Source organism: Nycticebus coucang, chromosome X (assembly GCF_027406575.1).
Source record: "Nycticebus coucang isolate mNycCou1 chromosome X, mNycCou1.pri, whole genome shotgun sequence".
Taxonomy (NCBI): domain Eukaryota; kingdom Metazoa; phylum Chordata; class Mammalia; order Primates; family Lorisidae; genus Nycticebus; species Nycticebus coucang.
In genome coordinates this window covers 23,248,301-23,273,813 of record NC_069804.1, presented here as the reverse complement: position 1 = coordinate 23,273,813, position 25,513 = coordinate 23,248,301, and the positions used below count along the sequence as shown (strand labels likewise).

General features: G+C 43.8%; 1 protein-coding gene across 2 annotated transcripts in view; it reads left to right on the top strand.

The window, feature by feature from the left end:
- The first annotated feature begins 259 nt into the window (after nucleotides 1-259).
- KLHL15 (kelch like family member 15) overlaps nucleotides 260-25,513 on the top strand; it is a 51,466-nt gene continuing 26,212 nt past the window's right edge. The window contains exons 1-3 of one of the 2 annotated variants that reach the window (XM_053579527.1): nucleotides 260-287; nucleotides 854-1,051; nucleotides 24,676-25,387. In XM_053579527.1, coding sequence (XP_053435502.1) covers nucleotides 24,683-25,387 — 705 coding nt within the window. In that variant the 5' untranslated portion in view covers nucleotides 260-287; nucleotides 854-1,051; nucleotides 24,676-24,682. Of the gene's footprint in view, nucleotides 288-853; nucleotides 1,052-1,261; nucleotides 1,300-24,675; nucleotides 25,388-25,513 lie in introns of those variants that run through there. The other variant, XM_053579528.1, reaches the window with a different exon arrangement.

The window sequence follows — 25,513 nt, the reverse complement described above, 5'->3', positions numbered from 1 at the left end:
GACCGCTGCGGGAGTACAAGCAACAACCTAGTGTTCGTTCCTAGCCCCGACGGCGGCGGTGCGGGGGAAGCCGCGTCGGGCCAGGCCTGCGGCCAGGGCAGCGAGTCTCCTCTTTTCCTCGCTGGGACCAGTTGGGGTGGCAAGCAGGCGGCCAGGACGAAGGGCACCGTGGGCGCGGGACGATCCTCCCCCTACCCGGTTCCCACACCCGCTCCCGCTCCCGTGGCGCCGGAAGTGACGCGCATTGGGCTGAAAGATGGCGGCATTGGCGCTCGACCAGGGGGAAGGTAAACACCCGCCAGGCTGCGCTCTGGCCCCCTTGGGGCGCCAGCAGGGGCCGAGGGGCCTCCCCCCGCCAGCTCTCCACCCCGCGGCTTCCCACCCCCGCCCTCTTTCCCAGCGTGGCGGGCTTCCGCGTTCAGACGCCAGAGCACGAGGCCCCCTGCCAGCCAGCCCCGCCTCCCTGGGCGGGCCCCAGGCAGCTCCTGCGGCCCGCAGGGGGCGCGCGGCCCGGAGCGGCCCCTGGCTCGTGGCCCCTCAAGCTCCGCCCCTTTCCCGCCCCTTTCCCGCCTTCCTCCGCCCCCGGCGTGGGTGATCCTTAGGCTCCGCGCGCTTCGGGGCAGAAGCCCGGAGACGCCGTCGTCGACGCCGCCACCCCCGGTGCTTTCGCCTTAGCCCGCCGCCCTTCTGCTCTTTCCTTCGTCCGCAGCTCCAGTCCGCCCTCCCGCCGAGCCCCGCCGGGCGCTGCAAAGCTCCCGGCGTTGGCAAAGCCAGCCCCGATCCCCGACGCCGCGCCGCCCCACGCGGAGCCCGACTGTCTGCACTCGCGTCTCAGCGCTGTCTTCTTTCCCAGAGCTGGTACCGAGGGGGCAGGAGACGCGCAGACTCGTGTCCCGCCGGAGCGCCCCGGCCCGGCCCGGGAGCGGCCCCTTGTAGACGTTCGAGAAGCCTGCCGAGCCGGCCCGGCGCCCGACCGCCCACCGATCGTCCCGCCGGCCCGCTTCTTCCTGATGCAGACTGCCGTCCACTAGAGGTTGGACGGACCCCCGAGGTACGTAGCCGCCCCTGGCTGCCGGCCTGCGGAGCCGGGGCTTCGCCCGCGGCCCCGCGCCGGGCACCGGTTTCGTGGCCCCCTCTCCGCAGATCGGAGTCAAACCTGCGGTAGACGCCGGGACCTAATTTGTCTTTGAGTTTACTTAAATTGTTCGGAATCTATTTTTTTTTTTTTTTTTTTTTTTGCAGAGAGAGAGAAAAAGGAAGAAGCATAATTCAGCCATTTTTTGCAGCACACAGCTGCAGGTACCATGATTATTTTTCCCCTAACCCGTTCCTTCCCTTTAAAAATTTTATTTATGCCTGAAACAGAACTATGCGAAATGTGGGGTTAAAACGTGGAATCAGAAGGTCTGGGTTCGACCGAGTGACTCTGAGAAAATCGCGTACCGAGCCTCGGCTTCTTATCTATGAAATCTAGTCCTTAATACCCACATCGCAGGGTTTGAGGACTATATGAGGTCATATATGGGAAAATAATTCATAGCTGTAAAGTATTGTAAATCTGCAAGGCCATTTTAAAAATAACCTTTTCCAGCGTGGTTAATGTTGTAGTGGCTAACTGTTGCTGCCGCTTTATTTCTATATTATAAGTGTAAGCAAATAAGTACGAATAGCAAAGCAGTGCTGTTAATCGATATATAATAGTCACGTTGCTTGGCCTTCCTCCTACGAAAGGCTAACTGCTTATTTAAATAACGGTATTTAATTCAAATTTAACGTTGCTGTAGGGCTTTGCTTTTCATCTTTCTAGGCCGCTAAGGTAGGCCCTCTTTCTTAGAATATTTATTTAACACCTTGCATTTGTCTTTTATATTTGCCGAATTTGTTTTCCTTTGTTAATCTAATGGAGTTGTAATTTAGAGAATGCTTTTTAGACGTATATGCTCTCATTTTAATGCCTGTTTTTCATATCTAGGAACAAGATGCCTGAATACTTCTACTAATTTGAGAATTTTTTTGAAGATCTTACAAATGAATGCATTCATGGTTCTGTCATTATTAATAAATCTAGAAATGTATGGAAAATACTGACTTTTGATACTTTATGGAATATTTATGTAATTTAATTCTTATTTTTAATCATCACAACACTTAGTAGGTGCTTACAGTCATTCATCAGTGGTAAAGGGTGTTAATTTGCACTCTTTATTGCTGATTAATTTAGGAGAAAGTAGAATAGTAAATATTTGTGGTTTGAAAATTGAATTTATTTGCCAGAATTTATATTTATAACAGATCAGTATGGAATCATTCTTACTTGGCACATCAAAAATGTAGTATGGTTTGGCTTAAATGGTCCACAAAAAAGTGAAAGAGGAGCATTTTTTTGTATGTTTTTAGCTAACAAATGGTTTTCTGAGTAGATGTTTTATTAAATTTATAATCCTCTAGTTCAATACCAGTTGTCTTTCAGAGTATGCTTTTGTGTTTTGTAAAAAGGCAAAATAATATAAGGTGAGCAGGATTAAATAGCAAAAGAAAAAGCCTACTTTAAAGTGGTTGCTTTTATAGATAGGATTTATCACTTGTCCTGAAGATAAAATTTTGGCAAATCATTGCTTTATTGGGAATTTCAAGGTTTGGCCTTCTCTCTGCCTTGATTTGGGTTATCTAGGGTAAAATCTAGGAACCCACATGTAAAACTGGTGTTGTACAATATAGAGGTGAACGGTGAAATTCATGCTGATTTAAATTTTTAATTTTTCTTTCACCAACGTTAAACAGCAAGTAAAAAATACTGCAACAAGTCAAAAGAGCCAAAAAAGGAAAAAGCTTTAGATTTTAGTACCTTTAAAGACATTTTTTTCCTGATTTTGAGTAAGAAGCCCCACAAGTGATGTTGCTATGGCGCGTTGTCAGGCTTAGCCTTTCCCAGTGTAAATGTTTTGAGAGTGAATAACTGTTAACTGTGTGGAAAAGGAATCTTTAGGTTACTGGGGGATGATGGATTAATTTATTAGCATATATTTCTTCTGAATTTGAATGCTATAGCTCACGTGATTTTTTTTATTGAAGAGAAATGAAAGACAGTCATCTGTGAGGCATTATAGAATACTGGTTAATATTGAAGGCTCTGAAGTCAGGCAGACCCCAGCTTCACAACTCATTAATAATCATAGCCTTGGATAAGATACCTAACCTTTGTGAGCTTTGATTTTTCTCATCTTTAAGTCAGGATGGTTACAGAACATGGAACGTTTTGAGTATTAAATTTGTCTGTTTGTCCAACAAATATTTATTAAGCGCTTATTATGTGCCGAGCACTGTTCAGGTGCTGGAGCGAAAACAGTCAATGAAGCAAAATAAAAACTGAAGTAAAGAGTAAACTAAGTAAAATAAATAGTGTATATCACCATTTAATATACTTACTGCAGAGAAGGCAGATGGGGATTGTCTGATTGAAGGGATGGGTGGGGTTTTGCAATTTTAAAAGATGACACTAAAGGGGCAGCGCCTGTGGCTGAAAGGAATAGAGCGCCAGCTCCATATGCTGGAGGTGGCAGGTTCAAACCCAGCCCTGGCCAAAAACTGCAAAAGAAAAAAAAAAAGATGATACTAAAGACCTTATGGGAGCCATATGTATCTGGGGATAGTGTGATCCAGCCAGAGGGAATAGCAAGTAGAGAGGCCTTCAGGTGAGAGATGAGCTGATTTTTAAGGAACAGTAGCAATAAGAGAATAAGCAGTAAGAGACAATTATTATCATTATTATTAATTTTTTGCGGTTTTTGGCCGGGGCTGGGTTTGAACCCACCACCTCTGGCATATGGGGCCGGTCCTTTGAGCCATAGGCGCCACCAAAGGCTTAGAGAACAGTTTGAGACAATTATTTTTAATGCAGGTTTAGGCATCATTGGAAAGACTTCCATGGGTATATGTTGTATTACTGCTGGTCCGAAAATGGAAGATATTTTCAGAATTAGAAATTTCAACTGTGGAATAAAGGAACTAGGAAAGGCAAAATACATGTCAGGTTTTCTGTGTTTTTTTTTTTTTTTTTTTTTAAATTAATTAATTAATTATTTTGTTTAGCAGGCCTGAGCTGGGTTCGAACCCACCAGCCCCGGAGAATGTGGCTGGCACCCGTTGGGTGTCTAGCCCTATTTATTTAGTTTTTGAGACAGAGTCTCAATCGCCCTCAGAGTGTTGTGGTGTCATAGCTCACAGCAACCTCAAACTCTTGGGCTCAAGTGATTGATTCTCTTGCCTCAGCTTCCCGAATAGCTGGGACTACAGGTGTCTGCCACAATGCCCAGCCATTTTTAGAGACGGGGTCTTGCTCTTGCTCAGGCTGGTCTCAAAACTGTGAGCTCAGGCAACCCACCTGCTTCAGCCACCCAAGTGCTGGGATTACAGGCATGAGCCACTGTGCCTGGCCAGATTTTCTGTTTCTTTTTTTATTTTTTTTTTATTGTTAGGAATTCATTGAGGGTACAAGAAACCAGGTTACACTGATTGCATTTGTTAGGTAAAGTCCCTCTCACAATCATGTCTTGCCCCCAAAAGCTGTGGCACACACCAAGACTCCACAGATTTTCTGTTTTTAATGTAAGATCCTTAAAACTCACCTGACTGAATCATTGATAGAAAAGTTATCCTTTGTCTTTGATAAGATCTTTGAACTTAGTTAATGATTGTGCATCATAGATTTTAAATATTTGCAGGAAATCTGTATCATAACATCAAGACCTTCCGAAAGGTTTAGTTTAGTTGTGTAATTCTTGTAGATAACTAAAATGCTAACATTACAGTATTTGCAATTTCATGTTGGAATGTAACTTAGAAGATTTGGGGTTTTAGTCCCCAGTAGAGGCCTTTCCTAGTCTCTCTGGATCCAATCTCTAAAGGCTAGGGAAGCTGTTTTCCATGACATCACTCTTGGACTATTACTACTTGTAGAGCAATAAGGAGAGGGGCATTAAATTTAAGTCTTCTGATAAAAAATGGTATTGAGGGAGGGTTTCTTTTTCTTTTACCTTTTTTTTTTTTTTTTTTAGACAAAATCTTACTTTGTCACCCCCCGGTAGAGTGCCTTGGCATCGTAGCTCACAGCAACCTTAGACTCATTGGCTCAAAGCAATTCTCTTGCCTTAGCCTCCCAAGTAGCTGGGACTACAGGCACCTGCCACAACGCCTGGTTATTTTTTAGAGATGGGGTCTTGCTCTAGCTCAGGCTGATCTCGAACTTCTGCTCTCAGCCAATCTGCTCGCCTTGGCCTCCCAGAGTTCTGGGATTAGAGGCGTAAGCCGCCCAGCCTGTGGTTTTTTTCTCTTTTTTTCTTATAAGGTTTCTTGTATTTTAGGATGACTAAATGCTAAACATACCTGAAAAGTGAAGTAATTGGGATGATAGATGCCAGCCTGGAGGCCAGAGGACCCAGAGCCTTCCTAATAGCTTAGTTAAATGGTCAATTGCAATTTGGTACTGAGTTATGAAAATATTTTGATGACAAGAAAGAATTTCCAGTATTAAACAAATGAAAGTTAATTTATGCAGCCTTTCCTCCCTTATTGAACTACGTTGTTTTTCTATTTGAGCAGTCTTTCTGAGTAAAATGACTGCTAATAGAACTAAAAAAGTTAGCCTGTTTTCAAAGTTTTCTTTCCTTTTAGAGTGGTACATTGAGGAATTGGAGACAGATCTTTTTTTTTCTGAGACAGGGTCTCACTGTTGCCTGGGCTAGAGTGCAGTACAGTGGTGTGATCATAGTTCACAGCAACCTCACGCTCCTTGGCTCAAGCAATCTTCTTGCCTCAACCTCCCGAGTAGCTGAGACTACAGGTGCACAACCACCATGTGCTGCTGATTTTTTTTTTTTTTTTTTGGTAGAGATGGGTCTCACTCTTCCTCAGGCTGGTCTTGAACTTAGCTCAAGGGATCCTCTTGCCTTGACTTTTCAGAATGCTGGGATTACAGGCATGAGCCACCATGCTGGCCTGAGGTTGTTGAATTTAAATAATTTTTTTTACTTTGTATGTTACAGAAATTGTGAGAAATGTTATGACTCAGAAATTAATTCTATTTTTATCCATAGTAAGCTTTGCATTGTCTTTTTGATATGCAAGTGTGGCATTTTCTACACAGGCATCAATTTTGGTAGGAGAGCAGTTTAAGGATGAAGGTAGTAGGAAATTATTTAAATTTTTCATCGAGGATAAGTGGATTATATTACTTTCTGAAAATCTAGTTTTGCACTGAATTGCTTAGGGTTTTGTATGAATTCTCAAGCATCTATGGAAGGAATATGAAAGCAATAAATATTGCTTATTGCATAAACATGGGGGGACATTAGTTAAGTTTGAAACAGCTTTTTTTTTTTTTGGAGACAAAATCTCAAGCTGTTGCCCTGGGTAGAGTGCTCTGGCGTCACAGCTCATAGCAACCTCAAACTCTTGGGCTTAAGTGATTCTTTCGCCTCAACCTCCCAAGCAGCTGGGACTACAGGCCCAGTACAATGCCTGGCTTTATTATTATTATTATATGTTTTTTTGAGACAGAGTCTTAACTATGTCTCTCTCGGTAGAGTGCTGTAGCGTCACAGCTCACAGCAACCTCAGACTCTTGGGCATAAGCAATTCTCTTGCCTCAGCCTCCCAAGTAGTTGGGACCACAGGTGCCTGCCACAACCCTTGGGTATTTATTTTTGTTGTTTTTGTTGTAGTTGTCGTTGTTTTAGCTGGCCTGGGCTGGGATCGAACCTGCCAGCCTTGGTGTATGTGAGCTGAGCTACAGGTGCTGCCAGTTTGAAGCATCTTTTATTTAATTACCTAGAATTTTGCTTTCAAATTAGAATGGCAGCCTTCTAACTGAAAGGGGAGCATTTAATTTCTTTTTTTTTTTTTTTTGTGGTTTTTGGCCGGGGCTGGGTTTGAACCCGCCACCTCTGGCATATGGGACCAGCGCCCTACTCCTTGAGCCACAGGTGCCACCCAGCATTTAATTTCTTTACCTTTGATTTCCTGTCCAGTTTTCACCCCACCAGATTTCTCTACTGATCACTAGAGAGTTTAAACTGTTAGAAATTTCTGTGATAGGGTGGCGCCTGTGGCTCAGTCCGTAAGGCGCCAGCCCCATATACCGAGGGTGGCGGGTTCAAACCTGGCCCCGGCCAAATTGCAACCAAAAAATAGCCGGGCGTTGTGGCAGGCGCCTGTAGTCCCAGCTACTCTGGAGGCTGAGGCAAGAGAATCGCTTAATCCCAGAAGTTGGAGGTTGCTGTGACCTGTGTGAGGCCACGGCACTCTGCCAAGGGCCATAAAGTAAGACTCTGTCTCTACAAAAAAAAAAGAAAAAGAAATTTCTGTGATATAGGGCGGCGCCTGTGGCTCAAGGAGTAGGGCGCCGGTCCCATATGCCGGAGGTGGCGGGTTCAAACCCAGCCCCGGCCAAAAAAAAAACCACACACACACACACAAAAAGAAATTTCTGTGATATAAATAGCAGTAATGGTCTTCCAGGGCAGAAGTAGGAAGAGGTTGGGATATATGGGTGAGTGGGTGTGTTGTTACCTCTTATCATGCCTTCAGTACTCAAGCCTTTTAGTCTCAGGACCTTTTTATATTCTTAAAAGTTAGTGGAATTCCAAATAACTTTGGTTTATTTAGGTTGTAAATTTAACCGTACTAGAAATTGAAAATGGGAAACCTTAAAAATGCGTATTTGTAATTCATTTGTATAAAATAACCCCATTACATGTACCTAAATAATTTTTTTTAATGAAAAATAACTTTTCCAATACAATTAAGAACTTGGTGAGTGGCTTGGCGCCTGTAGCTCAAGCGGCTAAGGCCTGTAGCTCAAACAATGCCAAACAATGACAACTACAACCAAAAAAAAAAAAAAAAACAAAAATAGCCGGGCGTTGTGGTGGGCTCCTATACTACCAGTTACTGGGGAGGCTGAGGCAAGAGAATCGCTTAAATCCAGGAGTTGGAGGTTGCTGTGAGCTGTGATGCTATGGCACTCTACCTGGGGTGACAGCTTGAGGCTCTGTCTCAAAAAAGAAAAAAAAACAACAAAAACAACAACAAAAAAACGTGGTGAGTAAAGGTAGTGTTTTACATTTTTACGAATCTCTTTATACTATATGGCTTAATAAAAGACTGTGGGCTTCTCATAGGCTTCAGTCTGTTGAATATCACACAAAAACCTATAAAACAGAATGAAAGTGAAAAAGACAAATAATATTTAAAAATAACTTTTTTTTTTTTTTTTTTTTTGTAGAGACAGTCTCACTGTACTGCCCTCTGGTAGGGTGTCATGACGTCACACGGCTCACAGCAACCTCTAACTCTTGGGCTCACGCGATTCTCTTGCCTCAGCCTCCCGAGCAGCTGGGACTACAGGTGCCCACCACAACGCCCAGCTATTTTTTTGTTGCAATTTGGCCGGGGCTGGGTTTGAACCCACCACCTTCGGCATATGGGGCTGGCACCCTACTCACTGAGCCACAGGTGCCGCCCTCTTTTAAAATAATTTTGACCTTGGGGATGTCTTTTAGGGCTCTAGGGCCCCAATTGTCCCTGGACGTTACATTGAGAATCAACTATACTAATCCTTATGCACAAAATTATGAGGCTTTTTTTTTTATTCAGTGCCAGGTTTATGAAAAGAAGACACACTTTCTTTTTTTTTTTTTTTTTTTTTTTTAATTTGGCCGGGGCTGGGTTTGAACCCGCCACCTCCGGCATATGGGACCGGCGCCCTACCCGCTGAGCCACAGGCGCCGCCCAAGAAGACACACTTTCATTATTTCTTTCCTGGTACTATATGTATGCCTTGTCATTTAGTCTAATTTAGGTTGGTTCCCTTTTGAGAAAAACCTACCATTTGAAATTCTGAGGGCCAAGTGTAGAGCATATACGTATACAGGTACATGAACTTGCATATGGGAAGTGAAGATGCAGCATTTCTGTACATTGTTCGTTTTGTATGTCAGTAAGTATCTTTTCTCTAAACTCTTTAACATAACTGGGTGCGGTGGCTCAGACTTTTAATCCTAGTACTACTAGGAGGCTGAGGTGGGGGGATCACTTGAGCTCAGGAGTTAGAAACCAGCCTCAGCAAGAGGGAGAGGAGAACTTGTCTCTACCAAAAATACTAATAGAAAAAATTAGTCGAGTGTGGTGGCATGTGCCTGTAGTCTCCGCTATTGGGGAGGCTGAGGCAGGAGGATTAATTGAGCCCAGGAGTTGGATGGAGGTTACAGTGGGCTATGACGACTCCATTGCATTCTAGCCAGGGTGACAGAGCTTGACTCTACTCATTGATTTATAGAGTTTTTATTTGAGTTTTTTGTTAGTTTTACAGTGATTACAATTATTAGTTTTTTTCCTTAAATTAATACAATTCTGCCTTTAGAATTCTGAATTCTTTTGCATAAAATTTCATTTATTTTTCTATTCTTTTGATACTTTTTCTAGTTATTTTATTTATTTTTATTTTTTTTGAGACAGAGCCTCAAGCTGTCGCCCTGGGAAGAGTGCCGTGGTATCACAGCTCACGGCAACCTCAAACTCTTGGGCTTAAGCGGATTTTCTTGCCTCAGCCTCCCAAGTAGTTGGGACTACAGGCGCCTGTTACAACGCCCAGCTATTTTTTGGTTGTAGTTGTCATTGTTGTTTGGCAGGCCCGGGCTGGATTTGAACCTGCCAGCTCTGGTGTATGTGGCTGGTACTTTAGATGCTTGAGCTACAGGTGCCAAGCCTTTCTAGTTATTTTAAAACATTTACTTGTGTGTGTGTTCTTGTGTTATAGTTGATTTTGTTTTAATTTAAGCCTTACTCAGGAATTTAATTTTTTTCTTCATAGTGTCCAGAGTATGGGTTATGAATAAGTTGGTTTTGTTTCACAAGTTCATTTGTTTTTCTTTTTTTTTTTTGGCCGGGGCTGGGTTTGAATCCGCCTCACAAGTTCATTTGTAAGTTTGGTTGTTTGATGTCATTCATATGTTATAGATCCATGCTATCCAATCAAATATACAGGCCATACATGTAATTGAAGATTTTCTCATAGCCATAGTTTAAAAAAAGTAAAAAAATAAAAACAGGTGAGAATGATTTTTAATATTTTTTTATTATTATTATTTTTTAAAAAATATTATAGTGAGGCCAGGAAAAGTAGTAAATCAATGAACTGGCAGCAAAGCAGAAACCAAAATATGAAGAAAGGAGGTTTTAAGCTAAAAGTTACAGAGGGTCATAGCCAAAGCTAGGGATAGTGGGAGACTGCCAAGGATTCAGCCTTATCTGGAGCAGATAGCAGTTCAACAGTCAGGAAAGGGCTAAAGAAAACCAATTTCTGAAGGCTGCCATAATGAACTACCATAAAGTGGGTGGCTTATAATGAGAGGAATTTATTGTCTCACACTTCTGGAGGCTAGTAGTCGGCAGTCAAGATGTTGGCAGGGCCATGCTCCCTCCAAAGTCTCTAAGGGAGGATGCACTTCTGTGCTTTTAATATTTTATTTAACATAGTATATCCAAAATATTTCAACATGTAATCACTATTAAAATTTATGATGGGCGGAGCCTGTGGCTCAAAGGAGTAGGGCCTGGCCCCATGGTACCCAAGGTGATGGGTTCAAATCTGGCACTGGCCAAAACTGCAAAAAAAAAAAAAAAATTTATTACGAGTATTGGCTCAGTGCCCATAGCACAGTGGTTACCGCACCAGCCACATACAACAGGGCTGGTGGGTTTGAACCCAGCCCAGGCCTGCTAAACAACAATGAGAACTACAACAAAAAAATACCCGGGCATTGTGGCAGGTACCTGTAGTCCCAGCTGCTCGGGAGGCTGAGGCAAGAGAATTGCTTAAGCCCAAGAGTTTGAGGTTGCTGTGAGCTGTGATGTGACAGCACTCTATCAAGGGCAACATAGTGACACTCTTGTCTCAAAAAAAAAAAATTGAGTAGTTTTGCATGCTTTTTTGGTACAAATTTTGAACACTTCAAAATTTGGTGTTCATTTTACACTTAAAGCATATTTCAATTTTTCTATTTTTTAGTTAGCAGGCCCTGACCGGGTTTGAACCTGCCACCCCCAGTGCGTGGGGCTGGCACTCTTAACCATTGAGCTAAGGTGCACCCAGCCACACATTTCAATCTAGCTCCATTTCAAGGGCTTAATAGCCCCATGGCTAGTGGCTTCCATGTAGCTGTATACTCCAGTTAGGGCAGAAAAGCCTAAGGAGCTTATTAGTAAAGCTAGAAAATTAAACTTACATGATAAGAAAAAAAAAAGAGAGAAAATGATGCTGCTTTTTTAAGTCTCTTCCTAGAAGAACATACCAGTGTTTTGAGATCTCCTGATCTCTCACAAATTTACATTATGGTAAACCCTAGGGAGATATGGAGTTGGTAGAGGGGAGGTTGAGGGGTCTCAAGTCCCTGTGGTGTTGTGGGTGATAAGGAACATTAGGCAAGAATTGGATGAAGGACACCAGCATCAGTTGACCTCAGGTGGAATGTCTTGGTCTGGGCTAGATACTTAATTCTTTTTTTTTTTTGAGACAATTTCCAGCTGTCGCCCTGGATAGAGTGCTATGACATCATAGCTCACAGCAACCTCCAACTTGTTTTCAAGCAAACCTCTTGCCTCAGTTTTTCTGTTTGTTTATTATTAGTAGAGACGGGGGTTCTCGGTTTTGCGCAGGATGGTGAGCTCAACCAATCTACCCACCTCAGCCTCCCAGAGTGCTAGGATTATAGGTGAGAGCCACTACACCTGACCACTTAATTTAATCACGACCCCAACCCAGTAATAGGATTATGATTGTTAATATATGGATGATCAGGAAGTTAATATAATTTTTCCAGGTCTCATAGGTGATAAACTTTTTTTTTTTGCGGTTTTTGGCCAGGGCCTGGCTTGAACCCGCCACCTCCGGTACATGGAGCTGATGCCGTACTCATTTGAGCCACAGGCGCATTACTATTATTATTTTATTTATAAACATCATTATTTTTTTTCCCTAGAGACAGAGTCTCACTTTGTTACCCTCGATAGAGTGCTGTGGCATCATAGCTCATAGCAACCTCAAACTCTTAGGGTTAGGCGATTCTCTTGCCTCAGCCTCCCCAGTAGCTGGGACTACAGGCGCCCACCACAGCACCCAGCTAACCCACCACCCTCAGTATGTGGTGCCGGTGCCCTGCTCACTGAGCCACAGGTGCTGCCCGATAAACATTATTAAAGGATTCCGATTTCAAAGTTTTGGTCTTTCCAAACACACTATTTTATATATTTTTTGCAAATCAGATTCTAGCTAGTCTTTTACTTCTAGATTAGAAGTGAGCAGGATGCTGGCACCATATACTGAGGGTGGTGGATTAGAAGTGTTGCTGGGGAAAACTTTCCCCAAAGTTAACTAAGTTAGATATATTATTTAAAGTTAAAGGGTCAGGTTTATTTATTTATTTAATTTTTTAGAGACAGAGTCTCACTTTGTTGCCCTCAGTAGAGTGCTGTGGCGTTACAGCTCACAGCAACCTCCAGCTCTTGGGCTTAGGCGATTCTCTTGCCCCAGCCTCCTGAGTAGTTGGGACAATAGGCGCTTGCCACAATGTCCGGCTATTTTTTGTTGCAGTTTGGCCAGGGCCGGGTTTGAACCTGCCACCCTTGGTATATGGGGTCGTTGCCCTACTCACTGAGCCACAGGTGCCACCCAAGGGTCAGGTTTATTATTTTAGCTTCCTTAGTGCCAAGTGGAGGGGTGTAATACAAACCATAATATTACAGTGTACTTAAGGGCAGTGTATTATTCTAAGTGCTTTACATGTATTAACTCATGTAATCCTCACAGCATTCTATAAGGTAGATTCTATTAATATTAGTTGGGTTTTTTTTCTTTGAAATAGGGTCTCACTCTGTCACCAACGCTAGAGTGCTGTAGCATGAGTCTAGCTCACAGCAACCTCAAACTCCCAGGTTCAAGCAATCCTCTTGCTTCAGCCTCCCAAGTAGCTGAGACTACAGGTGCCTGCCAGAACCCCTGGCTAATTTTTCTATTTCTAGTAGAGATGAAGGTCTCACTCTTGCTCAGGCTGGTCTTGAATTCAAGTGATCCTTCCATTTCGCCTGGGCTTTCTAGAGTGCTAGGATTACAGGTGTGAGCCACGGTACCCAGCCAATACTAGTAGTTTTTTAAAGTTTTAAATTTTACATGCATAGAGAAGCGAAATAGCTTGCCCCAAGATCACAGAGCAGTAAGAGGCAGAACCAGGATTCAGACCTGGAGCTGTACACTAATTCAATGGTCTTCAAACTTTTTGGGATCAGTTTCATGGGAGACAATTTTTCCACAGATGGTGGGGGTGGAGATGGCTTATATTTCCACCTCAGATCATCATGCATTAGACTCTCATAAGGAGCATGCAACCTAGATCCCTGGCATGTGCAGTTTGCAGTAGGGTTTCTGTTCCTATGAGAATCTAATGCCCCTGCTGAATGGGGAGTGGCTATAAATAAATACAGATGAAGTTTTGCTTGCCTGCCTGCCCCTGCTCTCCTCCTGCTATGTGGCCCTGTTACTAATAGGACCTGTGTGTGGGAGGTGTTGGGGGACCACACCTCTAACTCACTGCTTCCATCTAGAGACTATATCATGTCAGTCAGTGAATCACTGAGTATTTTCACTGTTTTCTACTTCCCATAAAAGTGTAAAACACTGCTGGTGTTCTAAAGCTGTTAGTTCTATTGATAGATGCACTAAACTCAGGTAGAAAAGAAGTTACTGTGTATATCTCAGCTATCACAAATTAGATTTAGAAGTCAGGTAAATGTCACAAATGTATTGCTGAAACTTTAAAAGTAGCTATAGTTTATTAGCTTTCCATGTCTGTACAAGTGCATTGTATATCTGAAAATCATGTAAAAAAGTAGAATAGGGGCGGCGCCTGTGGCTCAGTGGGTAGGGCACCAGTCCCATATACCCAGGGTGGTGGGTTCGAACCTGGCCCCAGCCAAACTGCAGCAAAAAATAGCTGGGTGTTATGGTGGGTGCCTGTAGTCCCAGCTACTCGGGAGGCTGAGGCAAGAGAATCACCTAAGCCTAGGAGTTAGAGGTTGCTGTGAGCTGTGACTCCACAGCACTCTACCGAGGGCAATAAAGTGAGACTCTGTCTCAAAAAAAAGAATAAATGAGAATTTTGCAACTAAAGAAAATTTTAGGGTGGCCCCTGTGGCTCAGTGGGCAGGGTGCCGGCCCCATATACCGAGGGTGGCGGGTTCAAACCCGGCCCCGGCCAAACTGCAACAACAAAAAAAAGCCGGGCGTTGTGGCGGGCGCCTGTAGTCCCAGCTACTCGGGAGGCTGAGGCAAGAGAATCGCCTAGGTCCAGGAGTTGGAGGTTGCTGTGAGCTGTGTGATGCCACGGCACTCTACCGAGGGCGATAAAGTGAGATGCTGTCTCTACAAAAAAAAAAAAAAAAAAAAGAAATTTTAAAGATTGTGTTACACTCAGGCAGGGGCTGTCCTTACACAGATTTTTGGGATCTTTGTTTTTCTTTGAGACATTCTAGGTTCTGTCACCCCAGCTAGAGTTGCAGTGGAGTTGTTATAGCTCACTGAAGCCTCAAAGTCTTGGACTCAAGTGACCCTTACGCCTTAGCCTCCTGAGTAGCTGTGAACTGATTACTGTATACACCACCATGCCTGGCTAATTTTTTTTTTTTTTTCTTTTTTTTTTAGAGACAGAGTCTCACTTTATGGCCCTCGGCAGGGTGCCGTGGCCTCACACAGCTCACAGCAACCTCCAACTCCTGGGCTTAAGCGATTCTCTTGCCTCAGCCTCCCGAGCAGCTGGGACTACAGGCGCCCGCCACAACGCCCGGCTATTTTTTGGTTGCAGTTTGGCCGGGGCCGAGTTTGAACCCGCCACCCTCGGTATATGGGGCCGGCGCCTTACCGACTGAGCCACAGGCGCCGCCCGATGCCTGGCTAATTTTAAAAATATTTTTGGTAGCGATGGGGTCTTCTTTTTGCTCAGGCTGGTCTGGAATACAGGCCCTAAAGTGATCCTCCTGCCTGGGGTCTTTTGACTCACAGTTTACCGATCCTTTTCCTCATTTTCTTCCCTGTGTTTTGCATCTTTGCCCCATGACATTTCCACCATAGTAATTATCAACCTGAATTCTTTTTTTGAGAAAGCATAGCATTTCTCCTCCTCCTCCTTTTTTTTTTTGCAGTTTTTGGCCGGGGCTGGGTTTGAACCCATCACCTCCAGTATATGGGGCCAGTGCCCTACTCCTTAGAGCCACAGGTGCCGCCTGCGTCTCCTTAAAATTCCCTAGGTGGAGTGTCTTTCAGAAAGATAATATTAACTGTTTGAGATCTTTTCAGATAATGAGTAACTGTTGAATTGACAGGATTTCTATGACATGAAGTGAAATATATGGTATGTTAGGCACTGTCTAAATAACAGATTAATGAAACAAAAAGCAGTCTACTTTTAAGTATATGGATGCTAGTATCTAGCCTTTTATTATTAAATCTTTTTTTTTTTTTTTTTTTTTTTTTGAGACTGAGCCTCAATCTGTTGCCCTGGGTAGAGTGCTGTGGCATCGTAGCTCATAGCAACCTCCAACTCCTGGGCTCAAGCAAGTCTCCTGTCTCCACCTGCCAAGTAGCTGGGACTACAGGCGCCCGCCACAATGCCCGGCTATTTTTTGGTTGTAGCTGTCATTGTTGTTTGGCAGGCCCTGGGCTGGATTTGAACCCACCAGCTCAGGTGTATGTGGCTGGTGCCTTAGCCGCTTGAGCCACAGGCGCCGAGCCTTATTATTAAATCTTTATAAAATGTGACCAATACATCTTGACAAGCTGCAGTGATCATTGGTGACCATAATGACCCTGAAAAAAGTAATGAAATAGCAATTTTTCATCGAGTTTTTTATTCCAATTCTTTTGAAAATTGATAATTAGTATGATGTTGATAGCCCTCTACTAATGTGAATATTTGGTTATTTGGACACCATAACTCAATAGAGTATGGAACCTAATAAGGTTCCTTTTCTGTACATAGAAAATTTACATTACTTACATTACTTAGAAAATTCTAAGCTTATTAATTTTTTTTTTTTTTTTTTGGAGACAGAGTCTCAAGCTGTCGCCCTCAGTAGAGTGCCATGGTGTTACAGCTCAGAGCAACCTCAAACTCTTGGGCTTAAGCGATTATCTTGCCTCAGCCTCCCAAGCAGCTGGGGCTACAGGCACCTGCCACAACGCTGGCTATATTTTTTGTTGTAGTTGTCATTGTTGTTTGGCAGGCCTGGGTTGATTTCGAACTCTCCAGGTCCAGTGTATGTGGCTGGCGCCCTAGCTGCTGAGCTACAAGCGCCAAGCCATAAGCTTATTAATTTTACCTTAATTCAGGTTGGGTGAGGTGGAGTATGCCTTATAGTCCTGACTATTTGGGAGGCTGAGGTAGGAGAATTGCTTGAGCTGAAAGTTCAAGGTTGTAGTGTGCTGTGATCATGCCTGCAAGTAGCCTGGGCAACATAGTGAGACCCTGTCTATGAAAAAAAAAATAATTCACATAAACAAGACCAGACTGATAGCATAGCTTACTTTAATCTTGAATGGGTTAGTAAAGTAGTTCTGCCAAGCATTGATTACAGTATCTCAAATATATTTTTGTTTATCCAAATAATAGTTATCTCGTGTTCTGCCTTTCCAAAATGAAATTATATAGTCTTTGATTAATAGAGTACTAATAAAAATTTGATATTAATTTCATCTTGTATATACTTTGCTGTCGTAGATAAGCGAACATTTAATGTGGTGGAATCAGTAGGACATAAAGGTAGGGTAGGGACAAGTAAGAAGAAAGAGATACCTAGAATGTCTCTCAATAAGATGGGGAATATAAAAGAGAAAACTAGAAGGAGAATAGAATTATGATTCTGTTTTATTTATTTTTATATTTTTTATTTTTTGAGACAGAGTCTCAGTCTGTTGTCCTAGGCTAGAGTGTCCTGGTGTCATAGCTCACATCAACCTTAAACTCTTAGGCTGAAGCCATCCTCTTGCCACAGCCTTCCAATTAGCTGAGACTGTAGGCGCCGGCTATACAGTCTCCGGCTATAACACCCAGGTAGTTTTTTTCTATTTTTTAGTAGAGATAGGGTCTTGCTCTTGCTCAAGCTGATTTTGAAATCCTGAGCTCAAGCAATTCACCCACCTTGGCCTCCCTGAGTGCTAGGATTACAGGTGTGAGCCACCTTGCCTGACCTTATGATTCTGTTTAGATACGTTGATTTTTGAGATCCCAAAATGGGGCACTCAGAAGTGTTTACTAGGCAGTTTATTCAACATATTACAGGACTAGGGTGAGGATAGATTTGTACAGAGATTACATGTATCAAGGTATTGGTGAAAGTACATCTAAGCAGAAACCAGGGATTTAGATGAGGTTATTTGGGAGGACAAGATGTTTAAATGAGAAGAGAGAAGGGGCAAGAACAGAATCCTGAAGGATCCAAATGTTTTAGGGGTATTCAAGAAATGTGAGGCCATGAAGAAAATTAAGAAATGAGCAGTGCAGGAAGAGGAAGAAGATCAGGAGTTTCAGTATCACAGAGCTGAGTGAGGAGCCGTGGGCATAAATTACGCTATAGAAGGATCCAGAGAAATAGGGAATAGGATGTAACCATTGAATTGGACTAATAAGTGTTTGTTAATGGTATTTTTTTTTATGAACTTTTTTGTTTTTAACAATAATACACTTTCATTGCAGTTAGATTGGAAAACACAGATTAGCAAATAGGAAGGAGAAAAAAGTAAAAACTGATACTCAACCCCAAGATAGCCAACTTTTTGTTGTTGTTGCAGTTTGGCTGGGGCCGGTGCCCTACTCACTGAGCGCAGGCGCCGCCCAAGATAGCCTTTTTTTTTTTTTTTTTTGTAGAGACAGAGTCTCACTGTACCGCCCTCTGGTAGAGTGCCGTGGCGTCACACAGCTCACAGCAACCTCCAACTCTTGGGCTTACGCGATTCTTTTGCCTCAGCCTCCGGAGCAGCTGGGACTACAGGCGCCCGCCACAACGCCTGGCTATTTTTCTGTTGCAGTTTGGCCGGGGCTGGGTCCGAACCCGCCACCCTCGGCATATGGGGCCGGCGCCCTACTCACTGAGCCACAGGCGCTGCCCAAGATAGCCATTTTTATTTTATTTATTTATTAAAAAAAAATTTTTTTTTTTTTTTGCAGTTTTTGGCCGGGGCTTGAACCCGCCACCTCCAGCATATGGGGCTGGCACCCTATCCTTTGAGCCATAGGCACCACCCTATTTATTAGTTTTTTGAGACAGAGTCTCACTATGTAGCCCTCAGTAGAGTGCTGTAGTGTCACAGCTCACAGCAACCTCAAACTCTTGGGCTTAAGGGATTCTCTTGCCTCAGCCTCCCAAGTGGCTGGGACTACAGGCACCCACCACAATGCCCGGCTATTTTTTTGTTGTTTAGCAGGCCTGGGCCGGGTTTGAACCCACCAGCCCCGGTGTATGTGACCGGCACCCTAACCACTGAGCTACGGGCACCAAGCCATATTTTAATGCCTTTTTTTTTTTTGAGACAGAGGCTCAAGCTATTGCCCTGGGTAGAGTGCTGTGGTGTCACAGCTCACAGCAACCTCCAACTCCTGGGCTTAAGCGATTCTCTTGCCTCAGCCTCCCAAGTAGCTAGGACTACAGGTGCCTGCCACAGCGCCCGGCTATTTTTTGGTTGTAGTTGTCATTCTTTTTTGGCAAGCCCAGGCTGGATTCGAACCCACCAGCTCAGGTGTATGTGGCTGACACCTTAGCTACTTGAGCTATAGGCACCACCCATTTTAATGCTTTTTCTCTTTCATTTTAATGCTTTTTAATAAGAGATGGAGGCTCGGCGCCTATAGCATAGTGGTATAGTATTTAGTATTTGGTATAGTATCCTTTCGTATTTCTTATTAACAAGTTTTTTTTTGGCCAGGGACAGTGGCTCACACCTGTAATCCTAGCACTCAGGAAGGCCAAAGTGGGAGGATTGCTTTGAGTTCAGGATTTGGAGACCAGCCTGAGCAAGAGTAAGGCTCCATCTCTACTAGAAATAGAAAAATTAGCCAGGTCAGTCCCAGCTATTTGGCAGGCTGAGGCAGGAGGAATGCTTGAGGACACCTTTTCCCTCTCAGCAACCGACGGCTAGCTGAATCCAGAGTACAGAGAGGACTCCCAAATGGCACATACCTTAATACCTAAGCTAGTGCCTGACACATAGAGGGGCTCTTCCTTTTAGAAAATTAAAGGGGAAGGCATTGGTAATAGAGGAGGAAGATAGAGCAGGTGATAGCAATTCTCTACACTGCCAGTTGCTTCACTGAAGGGCTCATCGTCCAGCGGTTCTCAACCTGTGGGTCGCAACCCACAGAACTATATTAAAGGGTCGCAATGTTAGGAAGGTTGAGAACCACTGTCACAGTCTATCAAAACACTCAATCAAGGGAAGAAAAGAACATGGGCGATTGGGTCCCAGCATTGTACTGGTGGGTATTCAGAAACATAAATGTTGGTTGCCGTATCCTTTGATTGTGCATTTTTAGGCTGGCCTGGTCTGTGGATAGTGTGTCAACAAATAATTCCACGTATAGGATTCCAAGTCATAAGGTATTGTATACAATGCTTTCAGTATGGTTGTAGTATCTCAGAGATTTGTCTATACTCGTCCTTAGTTGGGGAATATCTTTCATGGTGTATTTGTGTACACCAACAGGGAATTTCTTCCCAGCTGTTCAAAGGACAAAACTGCCCATGGCAGATAGAAAGGACAGGCAAAAGGGTAATAGGAATGAAGGCCCTGGCAAGAAAGAAGGACAGAGGTAAAGTTAGGAGATGACAGACTAAGTGAAAAGAGTAGGAAAGTTAAGTGGAAAGTTGGTAGTTAAAAGATTTGAGATGTGGTCCAAGTCTGGATCCAGGGTCAGATGCAAGGGGTTTGGCGGGTAGGGTTTGCAATGGAGTAAGGTGGGGGTGGTTGTAGGAATTAAGGTGGGCAGGGAGCTTTGACTTTTGGTCTTTGGGTAGATGATCTTATGTGAACATTGAAGTGGTAACAGAAATGACTCAGCACAAGTCTTTAGCACATGTGGGAGAGTGATGTAGAGTGTGTGTGTGAGTGACGGGGCAACAGAACGTGGACTTTTATCTGTGCACAAGTCCCTTTGTTTTTTTTTTTGAGGAAAAAGGGTAGAAAGCTAAAAGAAAGCTTAGAAAGTAGGTTTGTTGGCTGGGTGCAGTGGAATATTCCTGTAGTCCTAGCTAGTCTAGAGGCTGAGGCAGGAGGATCACTTGAACTCGAGTTTGAGGTCGCAGTGAGCTAAGAACGCACCGCACTGCAGCCTGGGCAGCAGAATGAGACCCTGCCTCAAAAAGAAAGAAAGAATGAAAGATCTGGGTGGTGCCTGTGGCTCAAGGAGTAGGGCGCCGGTCCCATATGCCGGAGGTGGCGGGTTCAAACCTAGCCCTGGCCAAAAACCAAAAAAAAGAATGAAAGGTCTATAAACTCTAGAAAAATATTTTAAGTGCGGATAGTAGGAAGGAGGCAGGAGGCCTGAGGCCTGGGAGCTGTGATAAAACCATGACTAATTTAAATCAGGTTGAGGAGGGAATTTTCTGGAACCAACCTGAATGCTAGGGGAGTGTGTTTACATTGAAGCAAGGTTTCACTAGGCACACTGGAAAGAGTCCAGAGGGTATGCAAAATGGTGGTAGGGTCACTGTGGAGAAGCTAGTAGCTGTGTGAGGATGAGAGTTAAGATAGATGGCCCGGAGAAGTTTGTGCGAAAAGGAGAAAATCACTTCATACACGTACATAGTCTAATAGGGGGTTATTCTGCTTACTTAAGAGATCTAATTTTATATATATATATTTTTCTTTTTTTGAGACAGAGCCTCAAGCTGTTGTCCTGGGTGGGGTGCGGTGGCATCACAGCTCCCAGCAACCTCCAAATCCTGGGCTCAAGCGATTCTCCTACCTCCGCCTCCCAAGTAGCTGGGACTACAGGTGCCCGCCACAACGCCCGGCTATTTTTTGGTTGTAGTTTTCATTGTTTGGCAGGCCTGGGCTGGATTTGAACCCACCAGGCTCAGGTGTATGTGGCTGGCACCTTAGCCGCTTGAGCCACAGGTGCCGAGCCAAGAGATCTAATTATAATTCTGTCTTTGCTCATTTCTCTGATATGCAAAGATATGGTTTAAGTTCCTTTGAAATTATTTTAAATATATAAGCAATACATAATTTTTTTTTTTTTTTTTTGAGACCGGAGCCTCAAGCTGTTGCCCTGGGTAGAGTGTCGTGGCATCACAGCTCATAGCAACCTCCAACTCCTGGGCTCAAGTGATTCTCCTGCCTCCATCTCCCAAGTAGCTGGGACTATAGGCGCCTGACACAATGCCCGGCTATATTTTGGTTGCAGCTATCATTTTTGTTTGGCAGGCCTGGGCTGGATTCAAACCCACCAGCTCAGATGTATGTGGCTGGCGCCTTAGCCGCTTGAGCCACAGGCACTGAGCCTACATAATTTTAAAAAATAAAGTCAGGTGAGCTGGGCGCCTATAGCATAGTAGTTATGCTGCCAGCCACATGCACCAAGAGTGGCAGGTTCGAACCTAGCCCAGACCAGCTAAACAATAATGGCAACTGCAACGAAAAAATTGCTGGGCGTTGTGGCGGGCACCTGTAGTCTCAGCTACTTGGGTGGCTGAGGCAAGAGAATTGCTTAAGCCCAGGAGTTTGAGGTTGCTGTGACCTGTGATGCCACAGTACTCTACCAAGGGCAACATAGACTGTTGTCTCAAAAAAAAAAAAATATAATAGGCTCGGCGTCCATGGCTCACTGTTAAGGCACTGGCCAAATGCACCGAGGGTGGCCGGTTCGAACCCAGCCCTGGCCAGCTGCTAAACAACAATGACATTTGCAACACAAAAAAATAGCTGGCTGTCGTGACTGGTACCTGTAGTCCCAGCTACTTGGGAGACTGAGGCAAGAGAATTGCTTAAGCCCAAGAGTTTGAGGTTGCTGTGAGCTGTGATGCCACAGCAGTATACCCAGGGTGACATAGTGAAACTCTGTCTCAAGAAAAAGAAAATAATAAAGTCAGGCTGGGCTTGGTAGCTCACACCTGCAATCCCACCTACAAGATAGGCTGGGGTAGGAAGATTGCATGAGTCCAGGAGTTGCAGACCAATCTGGACAATACCATTTCTTCCAAAAAATAAGAATAAATAAAAATAAGGTTGGCTCGGTGCCTGTAGCTCAAGCGGCTAGGGCACCAGCCACATACACCAAAGCTGGTGGGTTCGAATCCAGCCCTGGCCTGCCAAACAACCATGACAACTACAACCAAAAAATAGCCAGGCGTTGTGGCAAATGCCAGTAGTCCCAGCTACTCGGGAGGCTGAAGCAAGAGAATCACGTAAGCCCAAGAGTTGGAGGTTGCTGTGAGCTGTGACGCCACAGCACTCTACCTAGGACAACAGCTTGAGACTCTGTCTCAAGAAAAACAAATAAAAGTAAGGTTAATGAGGTAAGTAAAAAGGGAAAGACAAACATCTCTTGAAATCTTACTACTGAGGGATTTTGGCATATATTTCTCCAGACTTTTTCTCATTGAAACAAATACATGTGTATTTAATTTTTAGAGATACACTCAGTATGCTGGGGTCACCTGTTTTTCCTTTTTTTTTTTTTTTTTAATACAGAGTCTCACTTTGTCACCCTCTGTGGAGTGGTCTGACATAGCTCACAGCAACCTCAGACTCTTGGGCTCAAACGATTCTTTTGCCTCAGCCTCCCAAGTAGCTGGGACAACAGGCACCTGCCATAACACCTATTTTTTTTTTTTTTTGCAGTTTTTGGCCAGGGCTGGGTTTGAACCCGCTACCTCTGGTATATGGGGCTGTCACCCTACTCCTTGAGCCACAGGCACTACCCAACGCCTGGGTATTTGTTGTTGTTGTTGCTTGGCAAGCTGGGGCCGAGTTGGAACTTACCAGCCCCGGTGCACGTGGCTGGCGCCCTTACCACTGAGCTGCAGGTGCCCCATGTTTTTGCTTCTTGAGACAGGGTCTCACTCTGTTGTCTGTGTCATCACAGCTCACTGCAACAACCTCCAACTCCTGGGCTCAAATGGTCCTTCTGCCTCAGCCTCCTGAGTAGCTGGGACTACAGGCATGTGCTATCACACCTGGCTAATTTCTCTGTATTTTTGTAGCGATAGGATCTCAACGCTTGTTTAGGCTGGTATTGAACTCCTGGCCTCAAGCCTTTCTCCCACCTTGGCCTCCCCAAGTGCTAGGATTGCAGGTGTGAGCCTCTGTACCTGACCAGCCTGTTTTTTGTTAAGCATAACAATGTCTAATAAATATTCTTTGTCAGAATAGGTGGATCATTGCCATCATTCTTTATTTTTATTTAGTTTATTTTTTTATTTTTGAGACAGTCTCACTATGTTGCCCTGGTTAGAGTGCTGTGGCATCACAGCTCACAGCAACCTCAAACTCTGGGGCTTAAACGATTCTCTTGCCTCAGCCTCCCAAGTAGCTGTGACTACAGGCGCCCACCACAATGCCTGGCTATTTTTCTGTTGTAGTTGTCCTTGTTTAGCTGGCCCGGGGCCAGGTTTGAACCTGCCAGCCTTGGCGTATGTGGCTGGCGCAGTAACCACTGTGCTACGGGTGCCGAGTCCATTGCCATCATTTTTAATTGTTACAGTAATCCATTTTCAGACTGTGACATTTAATAATACATTGTTGTACTTTTGAGTACTTAATTTTTTTGTTTTTTTCTCTTTTTATATATATTTTTTACTTTTCTTTTTTCTTTTCTTTTCTTTTTTTTTTTTTGAGACAGAGCCTCAAGCTGTTGCCCTGGGTAGAGTGTGGTGTCATCACAGCTCACAGCAACCTCCAACTCCTGGGCTCAAGCAATTCTCCTGCCTCCGCCTCCCAAGTAGCTGGGACTACAGGCACCCACCACAGTGCCTGGCTATTTTTTGGTTTCAGCCGTCATTGTTTTTTGGAGGGCCTGGGCTGGATTCGAACCCACCAGCTCAGGTGTATGTGGCTGGTGCCTTAGCCACTTGAGCACAGGTGCTGAGCCTTTTTTTTTACTTTCTAGTTTTTTTAAATCATGAAGAATGCTAGAAAGAAAAACCATTTATGTAAAACTTGGCATACATACCTGAGTATTTCCTTTGGGTAAATTTCTAGTTTCTAAGTGACTTTTCAGTTTAATTTCTTTTTTGTCTTTTTTTCTCATAATTTATTATTTGAGCATAAAATCTTTTTTGTGTTGATAATTTTAGAATATATTTAAATACATTTGATGACCAGTATAAAATCAATGTGATTGGTATATATTGTTTGTAAGATGTCAATTTACCATTGTTTGATTTTTTTCCCCCCTCCAGGTAAGGAAGCCAAAAACATTAGTCTCCAAACCTTTAGGTTGTCTTCTCCCTAAGGACTTGTATGCTTAGGACTTAGGCAGTGGAATTGAGATAGTTATAAAATTTGTTAAAAAGTTAATAATGTCTTCTGAATGCATAGAAATATTTAACACCATTTTTGTTGATTATTTTTTTTTCCAGGTGATCCATGGCAGGGGACGTGGAAGGATTCTGTTCCTCCATCCATGACACCAGTGTCTCTGCTGGGTTCAGAGCACTGTATGAGGAGGGACTGCTTCTCGATGTCACTCTGGTTATTGAAGATCATCAGTTCCAGGCCCATAAAGCACTCTTGGCCACCCAGAGTGATTACTTCAGAATTATGTTCACTGCAGACATGAGAGAACGAGATCAGGACAAAATCCATTTAAAAGGTCTTACTGCTACTGGTTTCAGCCACGTCCTTCAATTTATGTACTATGGAACTATAGAACTGAGTATGAATACTGTTCATGAGATTCTTCAGGCTGCCATGTATGTTCAACTTATAGAAGTGGTGAAGTTCTGCTGCTCTTTTCTATTAGCGAAAATCTGCTTAGAAAACTGCGCAGAAATTATGAGACTCTTAGATGATTTTGGTGTAAACATCGAGGGAGTCAGGGAGAAGTTGGACGCCTTTCTGCTAGACAACTTTGTGCCACTCATGTCCAGGCCTGACTTCCTGTCCTATCTGAGCTTTGAAAAGCTCATGTCTTATTTGGATAACGATCATCTGAGCAGGTTCCCAGAGATAGAGCTGTACGAGGCTGTGCAGTCTTGGCTGCGGCATGATAGAAGACGCTGGAGACATACCGATACCATCATTCAGAACATCAGGTTTTGTTTGATGACCCCATCCAGTGTTTTTGAGAAGGTTAGTGCATTTGAAAGCAATAGACAGGACTCGTCATTTAGTTAAGATTGTTTAAGTTGTATGTCTTTATAGATAAGTTTCCCAGACTTAGGAGCCACTAAAAGGAATGAATAGCTTATAAGATTA